At 44.7% G+C, this 24,821-nt stretch overlaps 3 protein-coding genes across 4 annotated transcripts; 2 read left to right on the top strand and 1 right to left on the bottom strand.

Moving 5' to 3' along the window:
- Positions 1-3,413: 3,413 nt before the first annotated feature.
- Positions 3,414-7,748, bottom strand: ogg1 (8-oxoguanine DNA glycosylase). 2 transcript variants are annotated; one of them, XM_079274037.1, is made up of 8 exons: positions 7,512-7,748; positions 7,055-7,425; positions 6,795-6,974; positions 5,747-5,925; positions 5,525-5,672; positions 5,380-5,429; positions 5,096-5,287; positions 3,414-4,767 (listed from the first exon to the last, which is right to left on the bottom strand). In XM_079274037.1, exons 1-7 carry the CDS (start codon positions 7,619-7,621, stop codon positions 5,117-5,119), a joined length of 1,209 nt encoding a protein of 402 aa, XP_079130163.1. In that variant the 5' UTR covers positions 7,622-7,748; the 3' UTR covers positions 3,414-4,767; positions 5,096-5,116. The 2 variants fall into 2 exon arrangements, with proteins under 2 accessions (XP_079130163.1, XP_079130162.1); XM_079274036.1 differs by having other exon boundaries at positions 3,414-5,287.
- Positions 7,749-8,213: 465 nt separating this feature from the next.
- Positions 8,214-16,494, top strand: qars1 (glutaminyl-tRNA synthetase 1). The gene is made up of 23 exons (XM_079274026.1): positions 8,214-8,376; positions 8,779-8,929; positions 9,346-9,455; positions 9,535-9,610; positions 10,377-10,441; positions 10,532-10,585; positions 11,002-11,065; positions 11,153-11,227; positions 11,349-11,434; positions 11,517-11,603; positions 12,072-12,171; positions 12,259-12,337; positions 12,416-12,655; positions 12,750-12,842; positions 12,939-13,076; positions 13,817-13,904; positions 13,987-14,133; positions 14,232-14,333; positions 14,428-14,520; positions 15,441-15,568; positions 15,649-15,715; positions 15,799-15,924; positions 16,047-16,494. Exons 1-23 carry the CDS (start codon positions 8,266-8,268, stop codon positions 16,107-16,109), a joined length of 2,343 nt encoding a protein of 780 aa, XP_079130152.1. The 5' UTR covers positions 8,214-8,265; the 3' UTR covers positions 16,110-16,494.
- Positions 16,495-17,497: 1,003 nt separating this feature from the next.
- Positions 17,498-23,666, top strand: LOC306781267 (transcriptional regulator QRICH1-like). The gene is made up of 12 exons (XM_079274027.1): positions 17,498-17,674; positions 18,336-18,605; positions 18,700-18,783; positions 18,875-19,015; positions 19,102-19,881; positions 19,981-20,164; positions 20,278-20,432; positions 20,545-20,659; positions 21,608-21,716; positions 22,560-22,708; positions 22,812-22,902; positions 23,472-23,666. Exons 2-12 carry the CDS (start codon positions 18,357-18,359, stop codon positions 23,656-23,658), a joined length of 2,244 nt encoding a protein of 747 aa, XP_079130153.1. The 5' UTR covers positions 17,498-17,674; positions 18,336-18,356; the 3' UTR covers positions 23,659-23,666.
- Positions 23,667-24,821: the final 1,155 nt, after the last annotated feature.

Genomic DNA, 24,821 nt, shown 5'->3' on the forward strand with positions numbered 1-24,821 from the left:
GACACTGGCACTGACATCATCACGCAGCCTGCGGTGCCACCATCCAGCTTCTGTTTTTCCCCCCTTTTCTCAGATATAAATAGCTGCAAAATGAAGTTGCACACCTGGGGTTGTAAAAGTGGCGTGAAAGGAGTGTGACGTGGGGGAGACAGGTGCAGCAGCAGCAGCATGGACAATGAGCTGGGAAACAGAGCCGTGGACGAAACTCTACCTCCCCCGCCTCTCCCCCTGCCCTCCAACCAGGGTCTGTGGAGGGGGAGCAAGCCAGCCCCGAGCCAAGATGACTGTTTTCTCATGCGGCACCTTGGCTCAGTGCCTCCTCTTCTTTATCTGTCTCTTACACAAACACAACACTAGTGTGGACATGCTGTTGGGACTGCAGCTGTGACTCGATTGAGCCCAATGCAGGACATGAACTCTGTAACAGAACACTCATCAGCAGCAACTACCTCACCCTGTGTCGTTATTTCTCCTTTCTCTTGTCACTCTCATTAGATTGTCTCCACTGCACAGTCCTGAAATAACCTGTGCAGCTCAGAGGATTGTCCTAATGCCATTACGTTACTGCCAGCAGGAGACACTGGAAGGTTGCGAGAGGAGGAGCGGGGACACTTCACGACGGTCATCCCGTTATTGCATATGGATTGAAATTCTACAGGGAATAAACGTGATCAAACCCTACATATTTATACACCCCAAATAGAGAAGAATGGATGTTTAGATAATGTTTTTGGAAGAGATATTATGTAATTTAGATTATCACCACATGCACTTGTTATCTGCTGTGCAGTGTTTATCATATTATCATATGAATGGGTTGTTATCCAGTTATGTGATGCTAATGAGAGGACTGTAAGCTGGTAGACCAGAGGGGGATCTGATTCATAACATCTTCAAACGAAACAGACACTGGTGAGTCTTTCGTCGTGCACATGTAGGCGCCTTCTATCGTTTTAAAGTTACCCTGCGGAACTTTAAACTGGTTATGAAACAGTCTCCGTTAAGCACTGATGTCTCTTTATGACCTAAAACCTGCACCTTTAAATGAAGGGAGAGCTCAGTGGTGTCCAACCACACATTCTCATCCCAACTCGCCACATAGCCTGCTGACGCTCTGTCGGACCGCTTGGCGTCACTTTCTAACGCACTGGGAAGCCCAGAACACGGTCCTAGTGACCACGTGGTTCAAGTGGTGAATTCAAACAAAAACACTTGCTTTGGTTTCGGAAAAAAACATCATATTTAGTCTTAAAATAATACGTAAACATTAAAACAGAAGTACGGAATACATGTCACAAACATGACTCACGTAACTTTAATTCAAGCAATGCATCGGTCTTGAATACCGGTTTCCTCGTTGAAAGTCCTGCTGTTTGTTTCATTGTGTTTGCGAGGGTATTGTCTACGTTTATACTGCGTTGTCTCGCTGACGTAGCCTTTTCTCTGAGCATCTAATAATGACACGGATGGGTTTACATTGTAGTTACTAAGCCTGGCGTGTACACCTTAATTACTCGTATTGCCTTTTATCGACAGCTCTTGAATCACATGCTGGAATTTTGAGCGTGCTTTAAATAAAGCGAGAGGGGAGCAGTATTTAAAGCTTGCTAAATCAACAAACTCTTAAAAAGGAAGGAGTTGCACTGACACTCCTCTGTGGATCGTGTTTCTATACCATCTTTGTCCATGAATGTGGTGAAGACATTCCACTTAGTCATTTGAATTGATCCCAGTGGGGGGGGGGGGGGGGGGGGGGGGGGGGGCTCTGAAATGTAACTCCGGATCAGACGGAACTGTTTCTTCCTCCCGATCCGTAAGGCATCGAAACCTTGATCACAGCCAGCCGAGTGTGGATCCCATCGGATGGTAGAAGGCCTTCATCTTCTCCTCAGTATAAGCCTCTTTCATTCACAACCCTCCGCACAGACACGAGGCAGATGAAATAGCTCTGTGCGCTCAGTCTCTCTCTCTATATGTGGCTTTCCCCTCACCCTATGGGCGTCTAGACACCAAAGAAATAATCTCCCCAAAGACAGACCCCCCCCCCCCACCCTCAAGGCTGCCGCCCCTCCAGCAGCATTGGATTTCACCACATCCAAGATGAATCAACACAACTCTCTTTCAATTTGATCCATCTTAGGTATTGTGTCTGATACTGTTATACAATACATCTGTTACTATTCAGGAATAATAACATCCATCATTTTAAGTAGCAGGCAGCGTGTGGATGTGTTTGGAGACCATTTTGGGGTTCAGACTGGATATGAAAAACGGGATCAAATTCTTTTTAATAAATGGATGATAACAAATATAGAATATTATCTTTCAAAACTATGTTGAAAATCATGTTGCCATTTATGTTCTGTCAAAAGGACACATGATGTATAAGCCTTCTATGTTTCAGTGGTTAGCAGTGGTGTTGTACTGGACTGCATGATATTGAGTTTATAATACTCCTTATATATTTAAATAGTGAGCAAAAATAAAAATCTAAAACGTTATCTAGTCCAGTACAACACCACCTTTCAATATGACCTCAATAATAAACATATATCAAAATGTATTTATTATTTATCCCCCCATCTGTATCTCATTATTATCTCCCGTTATGTTGGCCATTACAGGTGATGTTGCAAATTACAGGACTGTTTTATGGAAATGCTGGATTTGTGCATTTTTTTTCAGGCATTTCATTTACTGGATTAGCCCAAAACAGAAAGAATCATCTGGTTGTTTAATCCATATACAGTTTTCCTCACGACTTTCCAAAAATGTTACAATATCATAATATAAACATATCGAAGGAACATAGGGGTATAAGGGATTTTATGCATATCACTCTCTCCTTGAGCTCTTGATTTTACACACACACACACACACACACACACACACACACACACACACACACACACACACACACACACACACACACACACACACACACACACACATTCACACATGACTTGACAATTGGGTCCCCTACACCTCTCTAACTCAGCTACGACAGAAGCACCTCTCACGTTCTGTCACTCAGAGAGAAACAAATTCGATCTTGCTGCTGCACATCTGGAAACAGAGAAGAGGCCTTTCCCTTTTCTTTTGTTCGGCGCTCCAAAAAGTGTCGCCCCCTGGTGCCCTCGGGGAGTAACGAAGCCCTCTGAGATGAAGGAGATAGGAGGAGAGATGTCCTTTCAACTGAATAACTCCCGAGGCCGTGACACAAGCTGAGAGCCATGTCTTACATAACGCGCAGGCCACTGTTGTGTTGTTTGAGTCTCTGCATGTCAACTTGCATGCGCAGACCACTTTTTTTTTCTTCTTTAAAATTCATGTCCCCACCTCCGGCACACTTCCCCCCCCCCCCCCCCCCCTGTCTTAAAAACAAAAAGGCGAAGGAAAAATAGTATTCCTCTTGTCTCAGCTCTATTTTTACCCTGCTTCTCTTCTTGGCTGTGGCTCTGCCCTCAAGCTGGGCCCAGCTTCTGTCCGGCTCGACTGACAGTGGGGATGAAAGCTGACTCACATATTCATCAACACGCACGGCTGCACAAACTTCCACGAATAAATCTATGGATGCAAGACAATGCACGGTCGGACACACGCGCGCACACACACACATACACACAGATGCAGCAGCTACACGCACGATGCACCTGCTCACTTACGCCAACGTGTCCGAAAATACTCCTTTTAAACCAGCGCAAGAAAGATGTTTCGATATATTTGCAATGCTTTCTCCACATTATAGAACGGTTTCTTCGCATGAATTTCAAACAAACTAAAAATATTGCTGGGTCACTGCCGTTCGGGGACAGTAATAGGTCAAACACCCCTAGAGACATGTTCGTGTTGTCACCAGAGACAGTCACACAAGCCCCAAGCAGTGACAGCAAATAACCGCAATCCCTGCTATGAAAAGATCAGCTGACACAGTCAATTAATGCCGATAAACATACAGACACGATGGCAGCTTTGTACGATCCGACGGACGCACTATTGTGACGCAGGGAATGCACCGAAGAAACACAACACACACATTTTGGTGTCCTGTGACCTTTTCAGACATGCAAGCGGATGCCGTGACGTGTTTGGTGCGCTGTGTAACGGGAACCAGGGGGCATGGCAGAGCGTTCACCCTTTCAATTTGTTGTTCTGATATAAAAATAAAATAAAGCAAATGACCCACTTTAGGTCATATTATTTTGTATCGTTTATCTTCCAATGCATACTGCCACCTAGGGGCCTCTTCTGGCAACATTTAGCAGGAGTGAGGGACAATGTGACGCTGATGCTTTCAGCGGGCTTGATGACATTTTCTCTCACAATGCATACACACACAAAATATCCAATAAGTTATTTTGTCTTTATTATAAAAAAGTGTGCTGTGTTATGACTAGGGTTGGGTACCGAAAACCGGTGCCGGTATGGTACCGGTTCCTGTACGACCGGTATCTACCGGACCGAAATGCACCGAAATCTGCGTTGCATTTCGGTCCTCTGCTCCTCACTCATCGTATTATTACAACCGGACGAGCCGTGCGCGCTTAGAAACAAACCCCTCCATCATTCTGACGAAGCTTCGGCCATGATTTATTGAAAAAAAACAAAGAACGAGATCTGTCATACGGCTGGCAGGCTACTGACTTCCTCCATCGAGATCCGGGTACTTAGCGCTGCCGCTCATCAGCACAACAACACAGGCACGCGACACTTTCTTCTTCTTTGAGGTGTAGTGGCGGTTGGCAAACGGCGCATTAGCCCCACCAACTGGTTAAGTAAAATACAATAAGTCAGGAGAGGTCTTATTTTGCAAGAGAAGGCAAATATGCTCATATTTCTGCAAAATAATTGCTGAAGTTTGAAGCTGTAGTGTGTGTACGATACCCAACGATACCCAACCCTAACTATGACTGTAGTAGTGAACTCATAGTAAAGTAGACATAGACGAGGTCACAGTAAACAACGTAAACTCATGTACACAAAAACCCTGGGAATCTTCTTACAATAATTGGTTTCCTACCATGATGAATATACTGTTTGTATATTTCGTTCCATATGTAATGTCCTGCAGTCCTGATGTAAGAAGCGTGTTTACCTCACATCACTCTCTCTCATTCTAGACGGACGTCTTTGCTTTCTTGTGACGTGCCGACTTGGTTTCCGTGTTCTCAATTTTGATGCTCTTGCAAGCTACCGTCACTTTTTCCTCTTCCTCTTCCTTCGGCCGCTTCAGGGGTGCCTTTCCTTTCAGCTTTTGGAACTTCTTGAGGTCGGCACAGAACAGCACCTAAAACAGATATAAAGACACACTGTGTGTTGTAGCAGACAGACAGCGAGACACACGACAGGAACTCACAGACAGCGGCTGGTAACACTCACCGACTGAGCCCAACCGGCATAAGGACCCCACAGTTTTCTGAAAAAATCTCCTGTGCAGAAATATTACATTTGACTGTGTTACCGATTAAAGAGAACCACTATTCAGAGCGAACACACTACTGATGAGGTGCATGTGACTACTGACCGAGATCTCGGTGAAGTTTATCTGTGATGCTCTTTTGTCCGCTGCCAGGAGCGAAGCTGTAGTCTCGTTTAGCGATCTGCCACACGTGTGTGTCTACGGGCACGGCCTCCGCCTTATCCAGAGACATCAGACATACACAGTCCGCCACCTTACAGGGAGACGCAGAGCCTCGATTACGCGTCACTGTTACAAGTTCACCGAACATGTAAGAGGCTACTCTACCTTGGTGCCAACGCCGGGGAGAGTACGCAGAGCATCGCGGGCCAGCAGATACGAGGTGCTGCGGAGGCCGTCGAGCCACTGGAGATCATGGGTGTCCAGAATCTGAGCCGCGCTCTGCTGAAGGAACCGAGCCCTGTATCCAAAACCCAGATCCCTGAGACGGGCCTCTACGCCGTTGCCTGCCAAATGAAACGCAGAAAACACATTTTTTGATGTCGATGGCTAGTGAACGTGACTCTTAGCAGGTTTACAGCTGCTAAGAGTCAATATTTAAGAAGAAGAAACATTCCTTTATTAGTCCCACAGTGGGGAAATTATTCTCTGCATTTGACCCATCCCTGTATATGTAGGGAGCAGTGGGCTGCCAATTACAGGCGCCCGGGGAGCAGTTAGGGGTACAGTGTCTTGCTCAGGGACACTTCGACACAGGACACGGTGCAGCCGAGGATCGAACCGGTGACCTTTCGGTTGGCGGACAACCCGCTCTACCCAGTAAGCCACGGTCGCCCCCAAAGAAAAAATAAGAAATAAACACAAACAAAAAGAGACAGTAGTAACATATTTGTCGTAGAACCCGCAGTGAGATGTATGTACCACTCAGCTAACAACCAAAGCGCTTCTTATTCTACTTTCTTATAACAGAGGCTGGATAGTGGTGGTCAGATAGATAAGATACATAAATACTTAATTTATCCAGGGGATCGGGCGTTTGTATTGTCGAAAATATCATTCATCCAAAATTCAATCAATTTACAATATCAACGAAATAATATATAATAGTAATAACCCAAAAATGGAAAAATAATGGCTCTTAAACAAAAAAAAGGTATGTTAATAAGTGACGCAACGAAAATAAAGATCCCGTAAAACCATAAAGGCTCAAAAATTCTCTACCATTGCACCGCTCACACTACAGCAAAAGTGGAGGCGAATAACATCATTGGGGACCCGAGAGACCTGACGCAGCTGTGAACCCTGCACCACTGATACTGAGAGAGATTATAAACAGGGTGTCGGTCTGTTGGCCTGTGGAGAGAGAATTCAGTACCGGCAAGTGCAGACAGGGAAGGAAAGTCGTAGTAAGAGGTTTCATCCAGCTGGCACAGCGGGGCGCCCAGAGCCTGGCACAACCTCTCCACCATGCCATGGATACGAGAGATGTGGTTGTTGGAGGTGCAGATAAAGGAAAAAAGACATTCAGTGGGGTCCTGGCGAAGCAGTCGCACACCTGGGGGAGAGGGAGAGACCAAAATATGTATATTTAAAACATATTTCTTGTCATTACTTTCAGTGTAATACAAAACTGGCCTGTGAAGATGTCTGCAATGCGCTGGAAGTGTGGGTCTGCTGCTCCCCATCCCTTGTACAGATCCCCCAGCTTCACATTCAGCTGGAAGTATTCTCTCAGCATCTCCTCTTCCTCCTCTGTGTCCTGCACTGGAGTCACAGCCACCGGCTCCTCCTCCTCCTCCTCCTTCTTCAGAGCTCCTTTGAATCTCATCTCTGACTTGTTTTGGAGAGAAACACCAGCTCTCCTCTTCCTGTCCCCTACCCCTGCCTGTCCCTGCCTGTCTGAGCTCGTGTAAACGTGGTACCAGAGAGTCGCATCTGTCTGAGTCAGAGTCCAAACTCGTCCTCCCATCACTCCGGTCCAGTGGCCCTCTGCAGTTTCTCTCCAGCTGTGGGTTGAACATGTGTCATACGAGGATGTCAACTGTATTAGGACTGATGATGGCAGAATAACGAGTTAGACCCTAACCCTTACCGGAAAGATTGTCCGCCGGCGAGAGTGAGATCCAGACGCAGCTCGGACTTGGCACAGGCCAGAGATCTCCACATTTTTGCCCCCGATGACAGCACCGCATGTTTGGCCATTGCTAACAGTTACCCCGCTGTCTGTTTATAAGTTAAAAACAAGCAGAGGCTGACCTACCACAGTGTTTCCGGCATTATACAAACTCGCCAGTGTAAATTAGGAAACGGGAAACACAACATCAGTGTACGTTACGTTACAACAGTGTAAATAACTTTCGCGGAGTTGTTTTTAGCTAGCGGCGATAATGATGGACAACAAAGACCTAACACTGTAGCAAAGCTGGACGTATTTTAGAAGAAAATATTTCACGTTAGATGCTTATGCTAATATAATACTTAATAATAAATGTTACCTAAAACAAAAACAAATACGTTTCCATGCTCCTAACTTAATGTTAATAATATTCAGGAATAGTTTAAATGACCATCTGATGCAACATTACACAGGTTCCGGTAACCCCTCCCTACTGATGTCAACACAACTGCTGATTGGCTCTCGCACATAAGGTGGGCGGTAATTTTAACCAAGCTCATACACGATTGGTCAATGCCATCCGTGCCTGCGATGTCCTATTGGCTAATATTTTTGTTCCTCTTTGACGTTACAGGAGGTCGTCCCCCCGCTCTCTCTTCTGAAAAGTCGTGTGAGGAGGGTGACGTGTGTCAGAGGAGGCTCGGATTTAGCCGGTGAATACGGTGGAAAAATGGCGGATATATTGACACTGTTCACGTCCATTGGACTCAGTGAGCAGAAAGCGAAAGAAACGCTGAAAAATGAGGCGCTGAGTGGCGCCCTGAAAGACGCTATTGTACAGGTACGACCCACCGTTATTGGGGGAACTCTGGCTCGACAGCTGTGGAATGTGACTGACGTTAAGTGTCCTTTTTAGCTCCCTAGTTGTATCAAAATACATATTATTTATATTATTATTGTTATTATTTGTATACACCCTCAGTTCCTCTTCACTTTTAAAGAGGAACCTACTCTTCAGATACGTTTCTCATAACTTCAGAGTAACTCGGCTGTTGTGGGAGGGTCTCCATTCTTTCACTTTCAAATTGACACGTTTGTTGACGATCCTCCCAGATTAAGATAAGATAAATTATAACACTTCCCTGTTGGACTGTGACACCGTCTATTAGCTATTGACATGCATGCATTTTGAAGGACAAATGAATGAATGAATTCTGGTCTTGTCCTCATTGTTTTTCAACAGGCTCAGCGTGTCCGTGGACCGTCAGGAGTGGACAAAGCCGTCGGTACTTTGCTGTACAGTATGGCCTCTCGCCTTAAAAACCCCAAACGCCTGGCGTTCCTGTCAGACAGCATAGTTCAGTGCAAAATATGCACAGAGCTCCAGCTGGCAGGTACTTTCTGACATCTTTGACATGTTGCAACATGACTGCTCGTGAAAATGTAAACATGGACTTATTTTTAACATGAATCTTTTGCAACAGGTGATTTTCCAGGCTGAAGCTATTTTTAGAAGTATATTGCATCCATTCACCCACCACTGCTCACACAAAATATAGTGTGTGCAAACCTCAATTCAGTCAAGATTCAACATGATATGCATTTGGTGTCTGGAATACACTCCATTTATTTCAAACAAAATGCAGTAAAAAATGTTCTGACACCAAACCTAGTGCACATTCTGAAGGAGGCTGGGGAAGTATTGAGAGAACGCAGAATGAATGATTGTATGGACTCTTTTACTGAATGAGAAAGGTGTGTCGACATGAACGACGAGAGATAAGTGACTCCCCCCCCTTTTCTTTATCAGCTGCACTGGAATTTGTGAAGACTCATCCTCAGGACCCCATCAACCAGAGGGAGTTTGAAGAGGCATGTGGAGTGGGCGTTGTCATTACACCGGAGCAGATTGAAGAAGCCGTAAGTGAGCTTACAATTTCCCAGAAGTACGTCTGTGTCATATGTCTGTCAGCTTCACTGACTGTTGAATATCGTGCAGGTGGAGTCAGTGATCAAGAAGCACAAGGAACCGCTGTTGAAGGAGAGGTACCACTTCAACATGGGACTGCTAATGGGTATGATGTCATACTTATTTGGTTAAATATCTTTGCAACCATTGAAGGCAGGGTTGGTCATCTTGAGAAACTAGGAAGAGTTTGCAGACTTTTTAGAAAGTATCCAACAGAAAAAACCCGGCCCAGTGTTTTTTATTTTCCAGTGAAAGTAGCTAACAGCACGAGCTCCAAAAGTCACGAAATCTAGCAAGAAAGTCAACAACACTGGTGCTCCGTCCCTTCAGGCCTCCCTTTTAAAGAAGCTACTTTCCCAAAATGATTATTATGACCGTAAACAAAGAACACAGGCTCACAGCTGTGATGAAGAATGAGTGCACACGCAGAATAGGTGCAAAAATATCAAAAATGTTTCTGCTTTTATATGTTAATTAATAAAATATCAGTCATGCATAATTCTTAAAATAATTATACTTTACTAGTTCATTAAGAAATGTAATTGCAAGTTTGATAAACCACATTTTATGTTCATGTTTTATATTTTTAATGCAATCGTTAACTCATCATAAATGGTCAACTGTTGCAACAAACCGAAAACGTTAGCTGGCTGAAAAATATGTTCCGAAACTGATGCTTATTACAGTGCTACGTCCGCCACAGATACTGTATTCACTCCTGGTGTTTAATCGTCAGAGTATTCGATTTATTGTTTGCTGAAAATGTCCACAATTATAACAAAACAATGTTTTTTGGAAGAAGATTGCAAACCTTTGCTTTAGAGCCTGACCGACGCACAGAATGTCTCGCTAAGCTTTCGTCTCGGTTGCAGGAGAAGCTCGCTCTGCTCTGAAGTGGGCTGATGGGAAGGTCATCAAGAATGAGGTGGACATGCAGGTGTGTGTTGAAAAGAGAATATGGTGATTGTGATTGTTGTTGGGTTGTACTCACTGCGTACCGTAACTATCTCTGACTTTGTTCTTAAAGGTGCTGCACCTCTTAGGTCCCAAGACAGAAGCTGACCTGGAGAAGAAACTGAAGGTAGCGCGTCAAGTTATTTAAAGGACTGACTAGCTCGACGTTTTGCATAATATGCTTATTCGATTCCTGTGTCCAGACAACAATCAATCCGGCTCAAAACCTACCTGTTGAGTCACAACTTGTCCTCTTTTGTGCTGATTAAACAAACTAGATTAATTCGCCAGCTTTATCGGGGCTGGTAGGCCGATTTTGTTGCTTTTGGGTAGAACCAGGGCAAGCTGTTTCCCCTTGTTTCCAGTCTTTATGCTAAGCTAACTGGCTGCTAGTTGTAGTTTCATATTTAACATACAAATATGATCTTCTCATTTAACTCTCTGCACAAACGCAAGTCATTTTATTTTCTAACATGTTTACAACTATTCCTCTAATCACAATCTTCTGATTTCACCTGTGGTTTATATTGAATTGTTTTGCAGCCCCAGAAAGCCAGAGTGGCAGGCGGTGAGGTCAAGGTGAAGAAGGAGGAGGTGGCAGTGGCTGGTAAGCAGCAGGCAGAGTGGACGGCACATTGACAGCAAATTCAGCGTTGTGTTTTAGTCGAGTGTATTTTACTCGTTGGTTGTTCAGATGAGGGGATGACTGGGGAGGGAAAGTCTCTGATGGAGCAGCTCAGAGGAGAGTCGCTGAAGTTCCATAAACCAGGTGAGAAGAAAACCACCTGAACGATTAGAAGCAGTTTCACATCAGCTTGTTGCTCTTTTAGTCTTCACACTTTCTTTGCTTACTTATGTCGATCTTTCATCCTTAACCCTCCGTCATACAGGAGAGAACTATAAATCCGAGGGCTACGTGATCACAGCAAACACAATGGACTTGCTTAAAAAGCACATGGAGCTCACTGGTGGACAGGTACGAACTCTATATGAAGAGGAAACGCATCAACTTGAAAATTATTATGAATATTGATTTTTCCGTAAACGATTTCCTTTAGATCCGTACTCGTTTTCCTCCTGAGCCCAACGGGATCCTTCACATTGGACACGCTAAAGCCATCAACTTCAATTTTGGTTATGCAAAGGTTTGTGTCTTTCTTTTCTCCGTCATCATTTGAAAGGCAGGGTTGGTAATCTGTAGCAAGAGTACGGTAAACTTAAGAAATCATGCAACCGGATAACCCAGCCCCGTGTTGACGACATTGTTGTCAGGGCATATGATGAAATGTTTACCAACCCCACCTTTTTAAACATCAATGTAAAAGATATCTGGAATGCATAATTCTTAAAACAGTTATACTAGTTCAATAAAAAATGTAAATGTAAGTTAGATAAAACATAAAAATGTTCAATATTCCTATTTTACATGCAATCGTTAAATGTCAACTGTCAACACATTTGTTTTTCTACCAAAATAAAATGTTGGCTGTTAAGGGGATACTTGGTTGAAGATATTTTGGTTTGGTTACTTCGTTGAAGGAAAAGTTGGAAAATTACCGACTGTTTAATCCTCTCTGGTGCAGCAGTTCTCTTTAAAACGTGTCTTCTTGTAGGCAAACAACGGAATTTGCTTCTTGAGGTATGACGACACAAATCCAGAGAAGGAGGAGGAGAAATACTTCACTGCTATCAAGGACATGGTGGAGTGGCTTGGTGAGTCTGACTCTGTTGATTTCCACCTGATGATGATCTGATGACAGCTTCAGGTGCACTCTTATCAACGTAACTCTTAATACACAGGCTACGAGCCTCATGCTGTCACGCACGCATCCGACAACTTTCAGGAACTCTACGACCTCGCTCTGGATCTCGTCCGCAGGTGAGTGTAGGAACCGTGTGTTCATGTAGGTGAATGTGAATAAGCCGGTGGATGATGTTCGAATTGTTTTCGGTTCAGGGGTCACGCGTACGTGTGCCACCAGAAAGGGGAGGAGCTAAAGGGCCACAACTCTCCTCCATCGCCGTGGAGAGACCGACCCATCGAGGAGTCGCTGGTGCTGTTTGATCGGATGAAGAAGGGGCTGTTTGCTGAGGGAGAGGCCACGCTCAGGATGAAGATCGTCATGGAGGACGGGAAGCTGGACCCCGTGGCGTACAGGATCAAATACACGGCGCATCATCGGACGGGAGACGAATGGTACGAAACTGTTCTACTTTTTCACCCAGATGGTTTCATTTGAATACATCCTTTCTCACTGCGGGCTGTGTTTTATTTACATCTCTCTCTGCAGGTGCATCTACCCCACTTATGACTACACCCACTGTCTGTGTGACTCCATTGAAAACATCACGCACTCACTCTGCACCAAAGAGTTTCAGGCCAGGTACGCGTCAACTCTTCGGCCAGCTGTCGTAGTTTTAACACATGAATGCATTCGTCGAGTTCACGTCTCTGTTGGTCCCCTTTGTGTTCGTCACAGGCGTTCGTCGTATTTCTGGCTGTGCAACGCTCTGGACTTGTACTGTCCTGTTCAGTGGGAATACGGCCGCTTGAACCTCACCTACACCGTCGTGTCGAAGAGGAAAATCATCAGACTGGTGGAGGCTGGCGTCGTCCGGTAGAAAAGTTATTCATTTAAACTATTTGTGTTATATTGCAGAACAGTATGTCTTGTGATGAATGATTGTCTGTAAACATTCTAAATGGATGAAAGTATTACAATATACTTTACGATACTATCGTATACTGCACTATATCGATACTGACCGTGTTAAGTGGAATAGGTGTCAAACCAGACTTCACATCCACATTTGTCGATGCCATTTTTATAACGTGGTATGCGTCCTGTTCTCGTGTTTCCTTAAATAATGATCCCAATGAGTTCCATGCAGTGTGGTATACACATTTTAAATTTGGGGAAAAGACAGCCCTACAAATCGATAATGGCAGATGTCCTGAGCTGAGGAAAAAGTCGGGTCCCTGCATCCCTTCTTCTTCCCCTGCTTTATATTTATGTAAATGACGTTAACAAAACAAAGATCAGACGCTGCAAAGCCATCGAGAGAACGAACAAGGCCGAGTAAAAATGTGATCGATACCGAGGCGAGACCTTCTAAAAGTGGTCTCAACACCACCACCGATCTCAAGCGCCACAACGTTGGTAAAAGTGTGTATGAGTGATAAAAAGACACTTTAACAGCAATGTTATGAATTCCATGTCTGAAAAGGGCTGATGTGTATTAAAAGCTACAACCATGAGTGAATTCAAACCATGTAGACTTCTCACTGTAACAGCAGCTGTCTTCCTGCTACTGGAAGCTGTTTGGTGACTGTAGAAGGTTTCTCTTCTGATTACAGAGACTGGGACGATCCCCGACTCTTCACTCTGACCGCGCTGAAGAGAAGAGGTTTCCCACCAGAGGCCATTAACAACTTCTGTGCACGGGTACGCAGCATGGACGGGAGGAGGAACTGGCAATGAAATGCACGAGGACTGTAATGTGACGACGCCTTAAATCTGTTGGCAGGTCGGAGTCACGGTTTCTCAGACAACGACAGAGCCCCACCTCCTGGAGGCGTGTGTGAGGGACGTTCTGAACGACACGGCGCCAAGAGCCATGGCCGTGCTGGACCCCCTCAAAGTCACCATCACCAACCTCCCTGAGAACTCAAAGGTCCGTGGACTCGTAATACCCCGTATGTCCCGTCTGTCTGCGTGATATCTGAAATCTCGGGCGCTGAATATTCCCGCTGTCGTCCTCTTGTGTCTCAGTTAGATGTACGCGTGCCGGACTTTCCAGCCAACGAGGCCAAAGGCAGCCACACCGTCCCGTTCACTCGCACAATCTTCATTGAACAGAGTGACTTCAGAGAGGTCAGAGAGGGGGGGAAATACCCTCACAGTACAAGTAGCAGACTCTTTGTGCTATTTAACTTGTTTGGATTGCTGACTGCTTTGCTTCTTGCAGGTGATGGAGAAGGGCTACAAGCGTTTGACTCCAGACCAGCCTGTAGGTCTGAGGCATGCTGGGTATGTCATCTCCTTCCAGAAGTTCATCAAGGTAAGACTCACCATCTCTCGGGGTGCGGTCAAACCAGTTTTGCGGTGCGTAATTTACTTGAGAGGCGAGACAGGAAATGGCGTGGGAAGAGCAGTTGAAACAGCTTCTCATCAGACGCTAAGGTAACTCGCTGTGTGTGTGAGAGAATATTATTGATATGCGGTTTGTTTGATGTGATCTAACCAGGCGTCAACCTCCGGGTCTGAAAGGTGAAGCCAATGCGGAAGGGCCTTAAACTTGCCGTCTTTTTTTTAATGTTACTTTTGGGGCTTTTTTGCCTTCATTTGAGTACAGGTTAAATCTGAAAGTGGTAGAGAGAGGGGGGGATGACATGCCAAGTATAGCGGGCGACTCCTCTGGTTGTATAGCAGTCTATGAGAAAATGACTCTACTTCTCTCTTGATTTATTCCCTCAGTAAACATGAGTTTATGGTCTCAATCTCTAGTTTCAAGTCTTCTTCAATACAGCGTGATGTTCATTTAGTACATTATGCTCCATTTAGAGTCAAACAGACCATAAAGCAGGGGATGCTTTAGGGCGGGGCTACACGGTGATTGACAGGTTGCTACAACAGGTCTGGGCATTGTCCGTGTTCTCAACTTACAACTTTAACCCTTTCACACTGTGTTTTCACTTCATGAAAGTTATTTGTAACATTTCTGTTGCCGAAAAACAAGATGGCGACGGCCAGAATGTCAAACTCGAGGCCTCGAAACTGTAGTTCAAGAACCAGTGGGTGAAGTCACGTAGACTACTTCTTATATACAGTCTACAGAGTTTACCTGTGGTGTCAGCTAGATGTCTGATTTCGGTAGAACTCCTTCTGATCTCATGTCTGCTTCCCTCTGTGGACGTCTTTGCCTCCTGGTCCACGTCCTCCCAACGCGTCCTGCTGACGACCCTTTTGTTTGTTTCTCAGGACGCTCGGGGTAAAGTGGTCGAGCTGGAGGTGACCTGTAGCAGATCTGACAGCGCAGAGAAACCAAAGGCCTTCATCCACTGGGTCAGCCAGCCGTTGATGTGTGAAGTGCGCCTTTATGAGAGACTGTAAGTCACAAAGAAAGAAACGCACACTCGCTGTCATTCCCGAAAACTCACTTCAACAAAACGTCTCTCTGTCCTCGTAGGTTCGTGCACAAAAATCCAGAGGATCAGTCTGTTGTTCCCAACGGCTTCCTGACTGACATCAACCCCGTGAGTACCTCGGCGCGTCCGCGACTGTCTACATCTCCCGGCGCCGTGATTGTTTGACGTGTTTCCTCCTTTTTGTTCTTCAGAGTTCCCTGCATGTGATCAGCGGTGCCTTAGTGGATACCTCCGTGAAGGGAGCAACGGTTTTAGACAAATTCCAGTTTGAGAGAGTTGGCTACTTCTCCCTGGACCCCGACAGCACCGCAGACAAGGTACAGCAGGATGAAACGGTTGTGTTTCACATTACTCATCAACATGTAGTAGTTACTAAGAAACATTTTGGCTCCTACGTAATGAGTGTGAAGTTTAAGTGAAATCTTTTCTCTCCCTGCAGCTCGTCTTCAACAGAACAGTCACCCTCAAAGAAGACCCCGGGAAGATCCGATCCGCTGATTGATCAAGCCGCACTTCCTGCTCCCCATGAGCCCACAGACACGTGTCCAAATAGTTTGCATCACTTAATGTGTAATTTTAACGAGGGCACAGACTGCTCAGGCTGAATCAAATGTGGTGCTGTTATATTTACATCCCCCGTATTTCTAGAATGCGGTTCCCTTTCATGGATCTGTCTCTCTGAAGTTGTTCTCTATCGCAATAAGATTCACATGCAGTGTTTCTTCTTTGTTGACTGTATGAGATCATTAAGGACCTTGTGTATATTTATTTAATATTGCACAGAGGAGATGCTTTCAAATACTGCTTTCATTACTTTTTTTAAAAAGGTGGGAGATCACTGCCAAACCGTCATGTGCATATTTTTAAAGACCTTTGTCCTTTTGACAGGAGACGAGAATAAATCATGAAAAAACATGCAATGTCTCTGTTTATAGTTCATGAAGCTGATATTAATATTCTCCTACCTATGATATTTTGGTGTGAGAATCAAAATGTTTGACTTGATTTGTTAGCATATTTTGGCTATGATCATTGGTTCCTTCACTTAATATTCAATCTAAGGGTGGGTGACAGTAATAATAAATGTGTATATGTTTATTTCAGTAAGAAATGTCTTAAGTTTAGGAAACTTAAGACTCAACTGTAACTTAACCTTTAAGACCAAGAACACAAGATGTCGGCTGTAATGTTATGAAAAGAAAACACAATCCAAGGCCAATAATCATGATATTAATATATTGTGTACAGCATTTATTTATGTGACAGTTGTGCTATAATCCTGACATATAATGTATTGACAGAGAAAAATAATATTGAGCCAATACTGATATCAATCAAATAGAATGGGGTATTTGTACATAAACCAGAAGTTTTGTAAAGGAAAAGTAAATATAATACATGAGTTTCATTATAGTAGTAAAAACTAAGGATATTAATATGTGAAAAGAGGGAAAAAATTGAGAAACTCTTTCTTTCTTAATAGAAAGTTAAAATAAATACTAAATCAGATATTTGGTCCAAACAGAAAGCAATGTGAGAAATGTAGACCCACGCTGAACTGCAATGTGTGGGAATTAACCCTCAACTGCCCAGAGCTTCCTGAGCACCACCCATTTATTCAGCGCATCTCTTCGGGACCACCTTAAAAGATCCAGAAGCCAGTGAACCACTAGGAGCGGCTGTCTGGCATAACAGGGTTTTAAGGTGGACTGACATCTAACTGATCTTAACAGATACTTTGCCCCGTGTGTGTCGCCTTTAACGGTCCATCCCGCGAGCGTCAGGTATCGCGATATCACGGTGCGCAAATACCGCGATATTACGAGATAGTTACAAATCGCTCTCCTATTGGTCAGCGGGTACTGTTCTAAGATGGCGCCCTGGCGAAATATGAGTAGCTAAGAAAAAGAAAAAACTACAGTTAACCATCTAACGAAAAATAAAGAACATTAAAGAATAAAGCAGCCACGGGGGAAACGTTGATAGCACTTTGCGTCACCGTTCGTTGGAAGTAGAGCGTCGTTTCGAGGGCAGAGAAGCTTCTTGTCGGCGGTTTGGGGAAGAGAGGTAACTAGCTAACGCGCCTGCTAACGGTAGCCTGCTAGCTTCGGAGGTAACAGGAAAAAAAATGTAGTCGCCGTAACGCCCCCGACATGAGTTCTCACCGTTTCCGATGCTTTCTGTTTATGTAAACGTATATATGTTGTTGTTCGTGCCTATGGTCGCGTTGCAAGTTGCTAAACGCTGGATATTATTTGCAAAACACACTGCTAGTTAGCCTGTATACCTGGCTAACCTAGCTTGTTGTGTAATCAGCTGTTCATTTAGTTAGCTGTTATCGAGCTATTGCACCGTGCACACAATCGTTAGTTTAATCGCAGTGCAAAACGTGCATGTTGTCATTCTGCGGCGGATTTGTAAAGTGGCCGCGCTTTTTGTCCTTGCGCGTACACAGTGGGATAGATTTAACCCTTTCGTATTATCATCTGTCTGTGGTGCCACTGGTTAGTGATCTATCGGTCCGCTTGTAAACACGATAAAACGTGCAGCGTTTTCTGTCCCGTATTTTATTTTTGCAACAATAAACATGTCGCTGTCTTTTTATTTGTTGATTGCGTTTGACAGTTGTTGAACGGTGATTAATAGTTATTATTTGTTGATTCTGACATTGTAAATACCAAAGTTTGCAGCTACTTTAAAAACAACACTAAATTACTTCCTCTCATAGAAAAGGACACTGCCAGCAGCGATGAATAACTCCCTGGATGGATCAGGCTCCTACGAGGAGCTTGTGAGGCAGAAAGCTCGGAGCATCCCTCAGCATCGCATGAAGGAGTTCCTGGAGTCCTTGGCCAGCAAGGGCCCAGATGCCCTGCAGGAGTTCAGCCAGCAAGGCGGAGATACTACGACCACCACTATGGTCTACCAGCAAGAGGCTAACTGCATCTACACAGACAGTACAGAGGTGGCAGGGTCGTTGTTGGAGCTGGCTTGTCCGGTAAATCAGTGCACTGATTGGTCACTAAATCAATCTGTTAAAGAGCTCCGTGCTTGAAAAGAAGCTCTCTGACGGACACTGTCTTCTGATGCAGGTTCAGGTGCAGGTCCAGCCGCAGCAGCAACAGATACAGACCCAGGAGTCTCAGCAGCAGAATCAAGAGCACCAGAGAATTCAGGTTGGTACCTTTTTTATGATGTCTTTGTGTTTATCTCTTCACTCTGCTCCATTTAGTCCACACAACTTTACCTATTATCTCCATTTTTCAGGTGCAGATTCAGGGCCAGCAGCAAGGTCAAATGCTGGGGCAGGTCTTCCAAGTGGCCTCTGGCTCCCATCAACAGCTCCAAGGTGTGACTACTGCACAGCTGATTCAGCCTGGGGAACTCACTGAGGAGCAGCATCAACAGGTACTCATAAGCACACGCACATTTTGTCATTTACCAGAGTTTTATTTGAGTTACCAGTAATAATATCCCTCCCATGTGTGTTTTAGCTGCAAGCCCAGTTGGTGGCAGCCGTTGCAGGAGGACAACAGATCCAAATCCAAACAGTGGGGGCCCTGTCTCCCACCCAGCAGCAGGACAATATTGAGAGGAGAGTACTGGGGACCACCGTTTCCACATCCCAGGGAGCAGGTGTCCTCCAGCCAGCCAAAAAGCGTAAGGTTGATATGCCCATCACTGTGTCCTATGCCCTGCCTGGTCAGCAAGTAGCCACGGTCCTGGCTATCCCCCAGGGACAGGGCCAGCAGCAAAGTTACGTGTCCCTGCGGCCGGACCTCCTAACTGTGGACAGCTCCCACCTCTACAGTGCTACAGGCACTATCACCAGTCCCACAGGGGAGACCTGGACAATCCCTGTTTATTCTGCTCCTGCCGGCTCCGGAGGCCGTGAGCAGGTCACACACATTGCCATCCCCCAGGAAGCCTACGGAACAATGCAGCTTGCGGGGCCAAACACTACAACAATGACCACAATGCCGACGCAGGTTACCATCGAAAATGACAAGCTGAAAAGTCAGAGTCAGACGGCGCAGGCCGTTTCCAGCATCACAAGCTGCGGGGGAATGGGAGGCCAGGAAGAAGTGGTGCACACACTTTCTGCAAACGCGCTGTTCCCTGCCCAGCTGATGAATGGGAACATCCACATCCCAGTGTCAGTACAGGGCTACTCCAACACTACACAGTCCCTTATCTGGGATCCACAGCAGCAGGTGCTGCACACACAAGGACTGTCGGGGCAGGACACACAGCATCTGCAGGTGCTAACACAGGTGTGATATTGCTACGTCTTTCTTTTATTTTAGCCAGATACACATATTCGCACGTATTTCTTAATTGCATGAGGTAACGGTGTTGGTGTGTCTGTGCAGGGGCACACAGTGGTAGCAGAGATAGATGGCCAGCAACAGGTGCAAGTGCAGGAGCTAGTGCAGGAGCTGCTGCTGCCTGCTACTCTGAAGCCAGAGGAGGGGCTGGAAGTGTGGCGGCTTTGGGCTCAACGGAAAAATGCCGAGTTGGAAAAATCGGACTCAAATAAACTAGCCCCGATTGGCCGTAAGTGCATGTGAAGAATGTTTTAAGACGACACTTTGTCGTTGATGCACATGTGTGTATTACCGTAGTCTCTTCTCTGTCGACCCAATCACTGACTTGTGTGTGTGTTTTAGGACGCCAGGCTCTGCGTTTCCAGGAGGACTTGGTGTCGTGTGCGGTAGCCGAGCTCTGCATGGGTCTCTCTTTGATGACGACAAACGCTCGGGGGTTGGAAGAGGAGTCTTATGAGGCTGATGTTCTCTACTATGTATTTCTGTGCATACAAAAAGTAAGTGTATCATGCACACAAACGCACACATCTATTCATCCCTGTTGGTACTGAGTGTTGACGTGGGAACACTGTCTGACCGCGTCTTTCGCTGTCTGATTGTCCGCTTCAGTATCTGTTTGATAACGGCCGCGTGGACGACGTTTTCTCGGACCAGTACTACACTCGCTTCGCTCACAGCCTGCACCAGATCCTGGATCCTTGGAGATCGTCTATTCATCCGCTCGGTGTGTGGACAAAAGCTGTTTTCCAAATTCTGTGTGGTGTTGCACGCTCCTCTGTCAACTAATATTATTTCAGATATTAAGGATGTCGCCAATCACAGTTTGTGCCTCTTCATAATCCCATCTGGCGTTTATGTTTTCCTAAATAATACAGCTTTGCAGGTGTAGCCCCGAACAGGCTAATATTAAAATCACTGTAGGTAGATAGCTTCACATTAAGAACATATTGCCTGTTGTGGTTTTGGTTTGTTTGGTATCCCAGATGTTTTCTGTGATGTCCATTAGGAGCTGAGTGTCAGTCTTTGAAGTCTTTTGCCTCAAACATGGTCCAGGATTTGCACCGCCTCTCTCGATACGATGCTCATTTAACTTTCTGCCATATTGACGCTGCGGATATTAGTTGAAGCCCCCGGCGTTTATTTGTTTGCAGAACTCCGTGGTTGTGTTGTAAGCTAAATGTGCAATCACTTAGAGTAACAGACCTGTTGCTGATTCATCAAAGGTTGTGCTGCCCCCTCTTAGTCAACTAATTGACCATTTTAGTCGACTGGAGATTAGTCATTTTGAAGCTTTTTTTTCCAGACAACTTCTCTGGTAAACAGTAAACACAGGATTGAAAGTGGGCATTTTGTGTAATTATTTGTGGAGAAACTTGAGTTTTACAGATCTGTTGATTAAATCAACAAATCATTTTGTCGACAAAATCGTACGAGTGGTTTGTGACTAAGAATTTCTTTGGTCGAGGGTGGCCCCGTTAAAGGCCCAACCGTATATTGATACAGGACTAGCACAGGTGATAGCACTAACTCAACCAACCAAAGAGCTGATCTCCTCTAGGACTACAGAGCTTGAAGTTGATGAACAGCCAGGTCTTCATAATCCTCTCTTTACCTCCACTACCAGGTTATATCATCTCTAGTCTCATAATCCTCTCTTTACCTCCACTACCAGGTTATATCATCCCCAGTCATGTGACGGAGGAGATGCTGTGGGAATGTAAACAGCTTGGAGCTCATTCTCCCTCCACACTGCTCACAACTCTAATGTTCTTCAACACCAAGTGAGTTGACTTCAGTCATCACATGAGTCTCTCGCTCTCCATCCTGTTTAATAGACATGCAGTAATATTGGCCGTTGTAATCAATCAATAAAGTTTCATATCTATAGCACCTTATAAACAAATCAAATGCCATCCAACGTGCTTTACAAAGGATTGACAAGATGAAAACAAAAAGAAAACAGAGGTGAAGAGACTGATGCGCACCTAAAGAAAGAAATTAATTACAACGCTGAATAAAATGTTCATGATAAAAAAAAAGTAAAAATTTGAGTAAAATAAGAATTTAAATATTTATAAATACTAAAACTATAGCAAACAAACCACATAAGACGCTGTATAAAATCAGATGTAATATAAAACAATAATAATAAAAACATGAAATTATAAAACATTCAGAAAAAAAGCTAGACTGAATAGTTGGGTTTGTAGTTAATATTCATATTTCAGCTTCTTGGAGCATAATGTCTGAAAGCAGCTTCGGCTTGTTGTGTTTTGTGGAGCAGCTGAAAGAGAAACCAGAGGCAGTCTGATGCAAGGCCACGTAGTAAATAAAAGAACTGTCAAATCTGGTAACCAGGAAATGATTTATAAATGGACGTAATGTGTGTTCTCCTGTCTGTTTTACGTAATACTCGGCAGCAGGATTTAGAATTATTCGTAGCTGGCTTATTGTATTCTTCGGTAGACCAGAAAGAAGAGTGTTGCAATAATCCTTAAGAGCAATATCATCATCACATATCAGCCAAATATAAATCTACACAAGACGCCTGCTGTTGTTCCATGTCTCCCCTCTGCTCCCATAACACACAAATCAGTGAATGTATCCCGTATATCTTTCAACAGGTATTTCCACCTGAAGACAGTGGATCAGCATCTTAAAGTGGCCTTTTCTAAGGTGCTGAGACACACCAGGAAGAGTCCCAACAACCCCAAAGACAAGAGCACCAGCATCAGATACCTGAAGTCAACCGAGAGGTTCATAGGACAGAAAGGTGAGAGCGCACAGGGCCTTTCATCTCTGTGCTGTGGTGTCTGACAAGGAACCCTGTATTTAGGATAAACAACCAGTTCGATAATGTTTGTGTCTTTGTTCAGTCACAGACGACATGTACTCGGAGCAGCTGGAGGACCCGGAGAACCCGCTGCGATGTCCCATCAAGCTCTACGATTTCTACCTCTTCAAATGGTAAATATTTACATTTTTCATCAGGAAACTTAACTTTCAAACGCTTTATTTGATTTATTGAAACATGAATCCAATATTTCAACACACCTGGATGCTTTATAATAGAGGAATAAATGAAAATAAATTATTTCTCAATTTGGGAATCGGGGGAAATGATAAATCAATCAGTCGATTCACTGTTTCAGTAATTTTTCCAGCAAATATTTGTGAGTCTTTCCTGATGATCAGAGAGAACATGTGATTGAAGACGTCGTCTTCGGCTCTGCGAAAATGTAATCATTCACACATCGCACACAATACATGGAGACTATAATCACCAGATCCTGAGTGAAAGTAATTGTTAGTCGCAGCCCCGATGACAAAGGGAGCGGTGGCCGACACCTCAAGAGTAAGAGCCAGATTGTAAAAACACTGACTTATCCTTCACTGGAATTAAATGACTGGAAATGTAACATGACGGCACATGTTTCCACTGACCCTCTCTCCCATTTGCAGACTCTTTGATGAGATTGTAACGTTGGCAGAGACGGAGCTAAAACTGTAACTTTGACATCTGTGTTCTCCGTCAGTCCGCAGAGCGCTAAAGGTCGCAACGACACCTTCTACCTGACTCCTGAGCCCGTGGTGGCTCCCAACAGCCCCATCTGGTACTCCACTCAACCCATCCCGAAAGAACAGCTGGAGCAGATGCTCGCCCGCATCCTCGTCATCCGCGAAATCCAGGAAGCTATAAACCTGTCGGAGAGCGTGCACTAGTGGGACTGGAAGGAGAACCGTAGAATGGACTCCACCTCTTTTCTCTTCACCCAGCCTTTGATTGCTCATTGTCGGTAGTTTTCTATCCTCTCACACCCTCTGGTGGTCTCTGAGGGGGGAATGTATATGTTTATATTCATCATGTGTCAGCGCATCTTACATTCACAGACTGTACATACAGCTAAGAATCCGTCTTATTGAGGCGATCTCTCAACTCTTGTGTTCTTTTTGTTTGGCCAAAGGCTGTCTAACCTTTATAATGGACCTGAACTCAAATTTAAATGTTATTTTAACTGTTGGTTCTCCTTTTTACCAATAGTCTGGACTTTTTTCATTCCCTGTTCAGTTTTAATGTGTAATATAGTTCATATATATTTTCACTATGCTGCTCTTCATAGAAATCCTTTTGTTGCCCTACTTCCTCTCTCGTCCACCTTGGTCACTGTGGAGTGTCACAGTGAAACACCTCCCCGGTATTAAACACCGCATTAATTAGCCCAACGTAGGTTAAAAGCTCATTTTTCTTTGTACTCCGCTCGTCTTAGTCGTGAGCTCGAGTTCTCCGGAGACGATTCACTTGTGAGTGATTTCCGCCTGCTTGCTGTTGGACCCGCTCAGCAGCATCAAATCACACCAGGACACACGGACTTTATTGCAATACAGCGTTGCTGCTCTCCCTGCAGCGACGAGCACTTACCACACGGTGGAGACGCAGGGGGAGCGCTGCTGCCTCCTCCTTTATTTCCCCCCAAAACTCACCCGGATGACTTGTCTCTTGTATCATACATGTTTATTACACGACAGATGAAAGACTCTTAAGAAGTGGGCTATCCCTTTCATGTTCTATAATGTAAAATACTCATAGCTCATTCATGTACTGTAATGGGTTCCAGTCATCTGAGGAGACTGGCAGTGCCTGTGTGTTTTTGAAACATGACCTTTTTTGTACAGCCACTACACCGTGTGTCTGCCTTTTTAATAGCACTTTGTTTTTTTACCAAACTAAAGTGCGGTTATAAAATACTGCACAAAGATTTAAAAACAACCGAAATAAAAAAAAGTCATCTCGCAGCATCACTTCATCCATAGTGGAGGCAAACGATCACACCGTCTGTATTTCACTGCGTGCACAGAGAGCATTGTTGATGTCACGGCGAGTAATT

This window comes from Melanostigma gelatinosum (assembly GCF_949748355.1).
Source record: "Melanostigma gelatinosum genome assembly, chromosome: 8".
Taxonomy (NCBI): domain Eukaryota; kingdom Metazoa; phylum Chordata; class Actinopteri; order Perciformes; family Zoarcidae; genus Melanostigma; species Melanostigma gelatinosum.

Bases quoted from the DNA above. Each gene is read 5' to 3' on its own strand.
- qars1 (XM_079274026.1), top strand. From the start codon at position 8,266: ATGGCGGATATATTGACACTGTTCACGTCCATTGGACTCAGTGAGCAG. The intron at 8,930-9,345 runs GTACTTTCTGAC...TTTCTTTATCAG, and splicing joins CACAGAGCTCCAGCTGGCAG to CTGCACTGGAATTTGTGAAG. The intron at 9,611-10,376 runs GTATGATGTCAT...TCTCGGTTGCAG, and splicing joins CAACATGGGACTGCTAATGG to GAGAAGCTCGCTCTGCTCTG.
- LOC306781267 (XM_079274027.1), top strand. From the start codon at position 18,357: ATGAATAACTCCCTGGATGGATCAGGCTCCTACGAGGAGCTTGTGAGG. The intron at 20,660-21,607 runs GTGTGTGGACAA...CTCCACTACCAG, and splicing joins ATCGTCTATTCATCCGCTCG to GTTATATCATCCCCAGTCAT. The intron at 21,717-22,559 runs GTGAGTTGACTT...ATCTTTCAACAG, and splicing joins CTAATGTTCTTCAACACCAA to GTATTTCCACCTGAAGACAG.
- ogg1 (XM_079274037.1), bottom strand. From the start codon at position 7,621: ATGGCCAAACATGCGGTGCTGTCATCGGGGGCAAAAATGTGGAGATCT. The intron at 5,926-6,794 runs GTACTGAATTCT...TTCATTTGGCAG, and splicing joins TTCCCTGTCTGCACTTGCCG to GCAACGGCGTAGAGGCCCGT. The intron at 5,288-5,379 runs GTGAGTGTTACC...TATCTGTTTTAG, and splicing joins ATGCCGGTTGGGCTCAGTCG to GTGCTGTTCTGTGCCGACCT.